At 36.2% G+C, this 10,213-nt stretch overlaps 1 protein-coding gene and 1 pseudogene across 1 annotated transcript; both read right to left on the bottom strand.

Annotated features, from left to right (window-relative positions):
- Nucleotides 1-1,968: 1,968 nt before the first annotated feature.
- On the bottom strand, nucleotides 1,969-3,082 carry LOC107846899 (annotated as a pseudogene).
- A 1,544-nt stretch (nucleotides 3,083-4,626) lies between these two features.
- LOC124888464 (putative potassium transporter 12) lies at nucleotides 4,627-9,766 on the bottom strand. The gene is made up of 9 exons (XM_047398777.1): nucleotides 9,328-9,766; nucleotides 8,205-8,433; nucleotides 7,879-8,127; nucleotides 7,643-7,693; nucleotides 7,238-7,498; nucleotides 6,764-6,816; nucleotides 6,421-6,535; nucleotides 6,031-6,285; nucleotides 4,627-5,947 (listed from the first exon to the last, which is right to left on the bottom strand). Exons 1-9 carry the CDS (start codon nucleotides 9,601-9,603, stop codon nucleotides 4,923-4,925), a joined length of 2,514 nt encoding a protein of 837 aa, XP_047254733.1. The 5' UTR covers nucleotides 9,604-9,766; the 3' UTR covers nucleotides 4,627-4,922.
- Nucleotides 9,767-10,213: the final 447 nt, after the last annotated feature.

The raw sequence follows: 10,213 nt of genomic DNA, 5'->3' as shown, positions 1-10,213 counted from the left end.
TGGTTATAACTTAAGCATGTGCAGCCTTGGCACGATGGTATGATTGAATGTGCTAATTCTAACCCTCATGCTATGAGGATATTATGTTTGTTTGTCCTTTCTTTGGTGTTGCAAGGTTTGGATTCGAGGTCGAATCCTTTTAAAGAAGGGAAGGATGATACAAACCAAATGGCCTCCGGGTTGCTAGACTTCTTGAGGGCTATTGAAAGGCGTCCATTGGATGATCATGATGACCAAGGAGACTCAAGGGATGTTAAAGAGGCCAATGGAAGACCAAATTGGGCAAAAAAGCCCTTGAAAGAGAAGATATGCCCCATCCGCTTTAGAGGGGCACCCAACTCGCTCTAGATCCGCTAGAGCGGGTCAAAACAGCCCACCATACCCTTGGGATGTGCCCCATGTGCGCCCCATATGCTCAAGCAAGTTCCTAATGAGCTTCTATGTGTTTATCTTTCCTAAATGGGTCACTTTTGGGCCCATATGATGTAATAACCTAGCCTAAACTATAAATAGGACTTCTTTTCATTTTAGTAAGTAGTTTATTTTGGATTATGCATTTGAACACTTGTGAGAGTGTGAGGCAAGCGTAGATTTGCTTGTGTTGATCTATTGTTTAGAAATGTGGGTTGCTTGTGAATCAATTCCCTTGAGGTCTACGTAAGATTTAGGTGCTTTGTTCGATTTAATTGATTGAGGGTTTAGGATTTGATACACCCTTTATTTGGTTTCATTACATTGTGTCTATCTTATTGCTTTTCTATCTATCTTTAGCTTTCGTATTTGTATCGTAGTTTAGTTTTCAATTCCATACTTTGTTCGCATATCAATAGTCGTGGAAACTCTTTCTGAGCATCGTTGGAATAAATTGGACCATGCCAGCAACCACTATTGAGCTTTTGGAGTGTTGGAACAACAATGGTCCGAGCATGAAGCAGAAATTGCGGTGGAGTCTACTACCTGCCTATATATGGTGGAGTGCGGACTATATGGAAGGAAAGGAACAATTGAATTTTTGAAGATAAACACAAGCCCTTTTAGGAAGTTAAGATGACTCTATTTATTTTATTTTTGGAGTAAAGCAAGTTAGAGTTGAAACGGGACATGCGCCATACACCCAAGTAGAAACTTGGGAAAATGGAGAGAATTACTAAAGGAGAAGAGCCTGATACACTCAAGATCATGACAGTTACACAGTTCCAAGTATTTTTTCTCCTTCAACCTACTTTTGATCAAGTCAATGGTATCACCAAAGTGAAAGAATATCAGCCTTTTCATCGACAAAATAACTAAAAGAATGAGAACATAGCAGCAAGGGAAAACACACAAACTTGATATTTCAGACCTTAACTGTTATTCCCTGATTTCAATGACCTGCAGCCCCTTCACTAAATGTCACTAAAAAACGATCATTAATGAATATCATATATGCTATTTATAATTGGAATATTCACATTAGTACTCATTACTCTTACTTTGTCTAGAGTGGCACAGGAAGTCCCCTTAAGACTTCTTTTTTTTTAATGAAGACTTAGACACTTAGCGAAGTACTCTTAAGACACTTATAAATATGCAACAACAAAAGGAGAACCACGATATCTAAGCAGATGTGGTGTAAAGCAGGCACTTACATATGCAATGTATTATTCTACATTTGATTTTCTTTTCTTTTTTTAAATAAAAGTAGAATTGAACAACACACAAAAAATGTATAAAGCGAAATTTACAAGTCGTAAGCTACAAACTGTCCTTCACCTGGGGTTTTTGCAGCCTTCAATCTAGTGTCATTGGTTCATTTTGTAAAATTGGACAAACTACGCTTTCAATATAGAGGTCCTCCTCCACATAACCATCAATGGTAGTAACCTCTGGACATTTCATTAAGTCATCCTTTGGATTGTATATTGTTAAAGCTGATTGAAACGGGTGCAAAGTTTCACCTTCAATCGACATGCAAATGGGTGGAGACACTTACTTAGGACTTTTGATAGTATACATTTTTGTCCAAGACTCTTTAACACCATAATCCTTCATAACCCACACATCAGTCCTCTCATGACTACAGAGCACACACATATCACTTCCCAACACTCCAAGTGTCAAAGAAAACTGGTCTACTCCATAGTAGGGTTGCTCCACCTTCCTACATTTCTCATCAACCATATCAATGGACATGATGCTCCAACCACCATCAACAATAGTGACCCAGTGAAGCTTCCCATTCACCAACTTGCCCGAACCATCATACAGCATCTCACCTTGAGCATCATCAAGTATTCTCCAAGAATCACTTTTTAAACTATATATTTTGGCATCGACGCAATGTTTACTAATTTCACGAAAAAGAGCCACTATTTTATAATCATTATGAACCTCATCATATCCAAAACCATAATTGAAACAGTAACCAGTCGTCACCATCTGTGTAGGCATAAGGTCAGGCAGTTGCTTGTACTTTCCTGTTGATGGATTCCACAGAACCAAGGAATTAAACCAAATACGATAAAAATTAAACCCATTAACAGAACCTAGAACGCGAACAATTCTTTTGGGTTGTTTCACGGGATAATCCAAGTCAAAAGTCTCAGTAACAGTCATAAAATAAAGAGCTAGCAGAACAATGTCTAAGAAAGTGCTTAAGTGAACAACGTTTCTCTATTCTCAACATAAGTCTATGTCCGGTGAAATCGTTAGCAGAAAAACTAAGATGGGTCTTAACAAAATGAGGACTGGAGATCAAAGCAAACCACTCTTTAGAAACAGATTTGAACTGTAAGAGGCTTTTGACTGGAAGTCTTACAAGAATTGCTGTTATAAGTTCTTGTGGCAATTTAGGAAGTGACTCATTGGATGGAATTTGAGTATGGTGAGAGGCGTCATCTCCTTCAGGTGCCATTAGGGTTGCAACCTCTGCTGTTGCAAATGACTTCTCCTCCACTTTTTTGTCGACAGATGTATCGCTGGAAGTCTTACAACTATTGCTGTTATAAGTCAATTTAGGGACAATCTTTGATTGAAGTGGATGGGATTTGAGTATGATTTGTGGGATTTCCAATTTTTGGGTGTTGATGAGGAGAAAAATGAGTCCATACTTCATAGACCAAGTCTTTAATTAAAAAAAAAAAAATAAATCCCACAATATCCCATGTGAAAAAAATAAAGTTATTTGAACAATTGTAGGTTCTCTCAATACCTTTAAAAAATTATTGAACTACTTCGCAAAAGTTATCGAATAACTATTATAGTTATTCTACAACTTTATAAAATTATTGAAATGAAAATATTTAAAGAAAAAACTGAAAAAAAAAATTATCTTTCACCTAATTTTTAAAATTTGAAAGAACCTCAATTAATTGAAAAACTTATTTATCCCTTTTAATCCAAAGTCCATTGATGAGAGCCTTCATGTTCCATTAGGGTTGCAAGTTCTTGCTGTTGCACAATATTTTTAGTCGATATCTTTGACGAAGGAAGTTTGCAAATCAAACTTTTGGGGCTGAATGTTATCCCATCTTGATGAGCGAACTGCACAAATACTATGTTTGAAGGCGACAAAACATATTGTTTTATGATAAATGATAAAAATTGGGCCGAACGTTGCTCCATCTTATTGTTGCTCATGTAATATTAGCTAAGGAAGTCTATAGAGTTTTTTGCATTTGAAATAGGAACATGTATTTCTTTTTTTTCTTTTTGTTCCCCATCCGTTAGCTGGTACCCATATTGGAGCCCGACTAATTTGGATTCATGTCGGGTAAGGTTCATTCGGGAGTAGCACTCTCTACCAAGGATTTTCTCATACGCAGGGCTCAATCTCGAGACCTCTAGTTAAAGGAGTAGCAGCTTCATCCACTACATCACATCCTTTGGTGGTGGAACGTGTATTTCTCTTATACCAATTTTATATCAAGCGGTTCCAAAGTTATATATAGAGGTGTTTCAAATAAGACCAAAAAACCGATACGAATAGACAAATCGAATCAAACTGACTTAATAAATCGAAACTGATTTGGTTAGGTTAGGTTTGGTTTTAAGGTTTTAAAAGTCGATAACATTTCGTTTTGTGTAGCGTGAAATAGAAACCGGTTTGGTTTGGTTAGGTTTAGTTTTAAGGTTTTAAAAGTCGATAACATTTTATTTGGTTTAGTGTTCCAAAAAAAATGAACCGATAAATAAATACGTACTTACAATTTATATATATTAGAAATAATTAAATTTTACCTATTTTTTTCATAATTGTGTCGTTTCAACTCCAACACCGATTCAAATAATTAAAATGAAAAGCTGTTCGTCTGGTCCATTTAATTAAGTTTAAGGTTAAAAAAAAAAAAAAAAAAAAATTGTCTTACTAGAATGATGAGCTGCTTTTTGGTGGAATTGTAGGTGTCTTAGTAGCTTAGTGAGTTGTTGATTGTTATAGCCTATTTGCTCATTGCTTTGTGAGTCCCTCTACAATATGGATTGCGTAAAGCTCTCATGATGTTCGTTTCCATCTACTAATTGGATATTGTTGTCTTGAAGTCTCCATTAATTCTGCGTGCCCAAAAATATTGCCTTATATGATAAAAAATCATTCTTAAAACCCACAAAAATCAAATCGAACATTTATACTAAAGTAACACCAGCATATATGTGACGTATTGTTCTATTGGGCTTACTTATAGTCCACAGAGCTCTAGTACTTGTATTAACCAAATCATACTGAAATTCAAGTCCATTGGACAAGTACAAAAGTTTGAGCCCATATTCAAGTTTGCAAATGCTATACTACAAGGAGAAAAACATACATTTTTAGGAAATGCTAAATAATCACCTTACCTTTGGCACTTCTGTTAGTTCTTGAATCACCGTGCTTCATAGCGCATATATTTTGCTCTTGAAAAAAGATATTAAGATGGCTGATGAATATTTATGCTACAACAAGATCAAACCATGTACGTCATTCCAACTTGCATTATGTTCATGTGAGGTACCCTCATTGTTGCATTTCCTCCTCTGCAGTTCCTCCTAAGGAATGAATAGAAGTAATTTATGGTTAGTTTCTTGATGAACCATGAATTTTTCTTTGCCCTCACGTCCCCATGTCCAAGCAAGTATGTAAATCCTGATTCACTAGCTTTGTGAAGTGCTGAGAGCTCGTATTCCAAACTAGGATCTTCATTTCCTGATGCGGCTATTATTGATGGTTCTGAGGTAGTTGTTCCAATCTCTAATATTTGATCGCGCATTAATGGTACTTTAAGCTCATCCACGCCCACTTCAGTATTGTCCGTTGGCCTCGCAAATTTGCTATCAAACTCAGGTTGAGACTGTTTGGTTTCCAAAGCAAGATCAAGTGATTCATTCCTTAAAAACTTCTCAAGGCTATCAACCAAGAGCTGCTCAAAGAAGTGATGCTCTTCTTTTCTAACATCTTTGTAGCCATAACGAGCTACACAACGGAACATATGATAGTCCTTAGGACAAATCCTTCGGAACAAGAACCGTTCTTCTTGAGGAACAACAGGAACTGGCACATGCTTGATACATACAAAGACTATTACAGAATGAATAGCAGGAAGGTCCAATAGAAACTGAGCAAAAATAGATGGAATGCCTTGAACCAGTTCATTGTATAGTAAACCTATCCCTGGTACTCTTACTGTCCCTAAAGAACATCCAAGTTCATCCATGAAATCCAATGAGATTTTCTGCTTCACTTCACTTTGATATTTCAATACACTTCCATAGTTCCAGATATACATCACACAGAGGAAGAGAGAGGCGAAAACTAGCGGAAGCCAACCACCTTCTAAGATCTTAGATAAAACAGCAGACATGTAGACAAGCTCCATTGTACCGAATACCAAGGGGAAACACAAAGCCAAAATCAAATTTGTCTGCCATATCAATACCATTACGATTGTAACCAAAGTGGTGGTAACGATCATGACACCGACCTCAGCTATGCCTGCAATAAAAAAGTCCTAGTCTCAGTATGAACTATAAAAAAAGGAAAATATCTAATGACTGAAATAATCAAGAGATTCCAACCGTATGCATTGGCTATACTTGTTGTGCTCCTAAATGCAGCAACCACAAGCATGCACATTATCATCAAGAACCAATTAATGACTGGAATGTAGATTTGACCCATGTGCTCTTTTGAGGTGTGAATAATCTTCACCCTCGGGAAGCATCCGAGAGCCATGGCTTGCTTAACACATGAAAATGAAGCAGATATCATAGCTTGGCTGGCAATTATAGCAGCTACAGTTGCTATCAAAAAAACTGGCCAGAAGAGACTATCTGCTTGTTCAAAAAAAAAAAAAAAAGAAGTTGATTGTCAATAGAGCACTTGTTATAGTAACTAAAAGTACTTAATATCTACAGACAGAACGACAAAAAAGAAAACTTTAAGCTAAACATTAGTGCGATTATTACTTGGGATTGAATCATAAAATATTCTGCCAGCTGATTGAGGATATTGCATAAGAAATGCAGCTTGGCCAAAGTAGGCCAATAGAAGGCAGGGGAACACCACGCTTGTGAAGGCAATCTGCACCAGACAACTGGCATCAGAAATGAAGCAGTTGTTGTCTATGTTTCTTGGACTCTTCAAAAGTGTCAATGGGTACGTGTCGGATTCTCCAAAAGCAGTGTATTTTTTAAGAATCCGCCACGGGTGCGGTATCAAAAGTGAAGAGTCCGCGCAACTTACGTTGTTGCTACTTGTTAGATATTATGTTGAGGTAAGTAGATAATGCGAAGGGACAATGGAAAAAACCTGTATAGACTTCACAGAAAAATGGCCTAAATCCGCAAACATTGCTTCTGCTCCTGCAAAGGTATAGTAACTAGCACGGGTTTAATAATCGAGCATCATATTTGTATTCGACATCTTTACAAAGGTTCTACAGATGAATTTTTCCATATATACATATTTAACATAACTGTAACATTACATTGCAAATTGAGTTGGATCTATCAATGTAAGCATTTGAATGAGCATTCCGGAAAAAGACTAATAAATTAATATGTCCTGTATCAGATGTATGCTGGTACTCTATAGAAGAAGAGATTTTAGGCAATCTTTTGGTTACGGATGTCTGAATCAGCAACTTTCCATTATGCATACAGAAGTAGAGACATAACCCACATTACACGTTTGCAAACGCATTCGTTGTTGCTCAGATCTCTATGTATGCCAAATTCTTTTCAACTTTATTGCAAATGAAACGGCAACGCAAACTTCACGTACCTGTGATGCACAATACACAGCCACCAAGAGCTGACCATCCGTTGGTCAAGTTCTTCTTGAAGAACAGATAGATATAAGCTGGATTTACAGCCCTTATAACTGTTACATCATGCGTCAGCAGATTGTAAAGTCCTATAGACCCCAGACTGAAAAACCACAATGCTAGAGCTGGAGCGAAAGTGAAACCAACTTTACTTGACCCAAATCTCTGTATGCTGAATAAACCGCCAAGGATGATAATTGAAATTATAACGAGAGCATCTGTTGTAACAATCAATCACATTAATGGTTTCCCATGCAAAAGTTCCCAACAGTAATAATTTAACATTTTGATAGAGGACAAACATCTTAGCTTCTCAGTAGTAGTCATTTTGCAGTAACTCTATAGATATAAAGCAAATGCACCTGTATTAAATCCTGGTATCCTACCCTCCAATCCGCTAACAGCAGACATAACTGTCAAAAAGGAAATACCTTTTTAGAAGCCATTTTGTTAAAATGTCAAACCAAACGACATAAACCGTCCAAATACACTTTCTTTGCCACCCAAAAAAAAATAGAAAGAAAGAAAGAAAGAAACATCCTTTTTGAAACGAACTAAAAAGGAAATTAAGACAAACAAATTAAAATGGAGGGAGTACCTGATATTGCTGGTGTCAAGATACCATCCCCTATTATCATTGATGTTCCCGTCAGAACCAACAGTAAGAGAAGCGTTTTCAGAGATGATTTACGTTCCAAAATCTCCTTTATATACACAGCCCTTTCTAGCTCTGGAGTGGGCAATCTGAGCTTAAAACTCGAGATACATTCATCGGCAGGCGTTCGATTTGGGAGAAGATTGACATTTGCATACCTACAGATCAATGAGTACAGTGCAAACGTTCCTCCTGCCATGTCAACAAGACCATCATACAACAGGTTGAAAGAGAACTAAAGATGACTTTCGATAACTGCCTATTTATACCTTCTCCATTATCATTAGCCTTAAGCACTATAAACACATACTTCATTAGAGGAATGAGAGCAATTGTGTATAGCACAATTGACAATGCACCTAAGACATCTACTTCTGAAGTGATCTGCACCTTGCTGAATACATCTGAGAAAACATATAAAGGGCTTGTCCCCATGTCACCATATACCACACCAAGTGTTTGAAATGCTAGAGAAAGAGTAGCCAAAAGAGGTACATCCTGTTTTGTACAAGTAACAGAAATTAGTCTTAGATTGTAACTAGAAAATGATGCTAGTCCAAAAGCAGGTACAATGAGTTACTTACGATTACCTTTTAAGTGATCTGACGATATAAATACTTTTTACACAGTAAATGCATAAAACTTGAACAAAAAAAAGGTGATTCGTCTAAAAAGTTGTTCTTCTAAGACGAGTTTTTCCCCTCTGATTACTGTAATTTGCGGAGCCATTTCTTTCAAATTAAAGGACAAGAATCTGTTCTCACAAACAGGTGCAATTTTTGTTTTTCAGTATATATTAGTTAACATTTTCTTTTTGTTTTGAATTTAAGATGTAGTGGAGTACTTATTTAGTGGATTTGAACTTTATGGATTCGAGTTGGGATTCTACCACAAACCCACTTAATTTAGTGGGTTCAAAGTCTATTATTTATACATATTTAGTGGATTCTTAACACATATATAGAATCAACGTCTATTGGATTTTTGGATGAACTCATAACTTACCTAAAAATGAGACTGGGTGGTGCTTTGAGCAACAACAGTCAGTTTTGACAAACTTCATGCCGCTCATACTACTTCTTCTCTTCTTTTTCAGACCTTCAGGTTAACTTTAGATTGCTGAGTCTCAAGTTTGTGATTTCACCTTCAGAATTGACGGAGTGAAGTTGATTCTGAGGGCTAAAAAACTTTTAAAACTTTGTAAATTTCCATTATTCTTTAAATGGGGAACTAAAACAGCTATCTACACAATCGGGTTATTTGTTCTCTATGATAAGTATTACTTTGTGTCCTGACAATTAAAACTCGATCATATCAAACGACAAATATAACACAAAAGAAATGTTTACGCTGTCAGTGCATATAACTTCAAACACAATTTAAAATTATTACCTTCTTGTGGTGGCTGCCACCATGAACTCCTTTAATTTGCATAGATTCAACATCTAAAGAATCCACTCTTCTAGGCTTCTTAAGCCTTCTCCTAAAAGATCCATAGGTATTTTCTCTAATAATCTCTAATTCATTTTTATCAAAAACTTCTTCATCAATTACTTCACTACCATCAACCCATCTCAATGATCCTGTGCTTCCCCCTCCAGTACTACCATTTCTCTTCAATAATCCCTCACTAACACTACTTTCTTCAATTTCTTCTTTAGTACTCATAATTCAACCAAAAAAAAATAAAAAAAATAGAAATATTCGCTACAACACTTTGAATCTATTAATTACAACATTTATTAAGTTGTTTTTATCTAGTGTACATGTGTGTACTATGACATTATCACCTCAATAATATTTCTGACAGAAGTGATTTTTGTTCAGTACGAGAATTTTCTTTCCTAAAATGAAGTTCGTGTAATACGGGAAGTTTTGTTGGAATTGGTAATAAATGTCCCATTGGAATAGTAGCAGAACAACAAATTCGTCGTATGAGTTGACAGATTCCATTTGCATGAAAATTGCTCAGATTGATTTTTTTTTTTTTTTTTTTTGAGTAAATACCACTTTGCCCCGGCCTTAACCTTAGCTCCAGAGGCGGAGCCAGAATTTTTTCTTAGGGGTTCAAAATCTAAAGAAAAAATCATCGAATGGGTTCAACATCTGAAATATATAAATAAAAGTTACTTTAATCATGTATTAATAATATAATTTTCCTTCAAAGGGGTTGGTTTGAACCCCTTTAATAGGCTAGCTCCGCCTCTGCTTAGCCCGTCTGGTTAAAAAATAAGCTATTCTGAAATTAATTAATTATTTTCGATTAGTTATCCTTGTA

Source organism: Capsicum annuum, chromosome 11 (assembly GCF_002878395.1).
Source record: "Capsicum annuum cultivar UCD-10X-F1 chromosome 11, UCD10Xv1.1, whole genome shotgun sequence".
Lineage (NCBI taxonomy): Eukaryota > Viridiplantae > Streptophyta > Magnoliopsida > Solanales > Solanaceae > Capsicum > Capsicum annuum.
Note: the sequence above shows the minus strand (reverse complement) of the source record. Positions and strands in the feature narration are given on the sequence as shown.

Excerpts from the sequence above, each read along its gene's own strand:
- LOC124888464 (XM_047398777.1), bottom strand. The coding sequence starts at position 9,603 with ATGAGTACTAAAGAAGAAATTGAAGAAAGTAGTGTTAGTGAGGGATTA. Across the intron at positions 6,536-6,763 it reads TTTCTGTGAAGTCTATACAG|ATTGCCTTCACAAGCGTGGT; the intron begins GTTTTTTCCATT and ends TGTCTGGTGCAG. Across the intron at positions 6,286-6,420 it reads ATTTTATGATTCAATCCCAA|ATAGTCTCTTCTGGCCAGTT; the intron begins GTAATAATCGCA and ends TTGAACAAGCAG.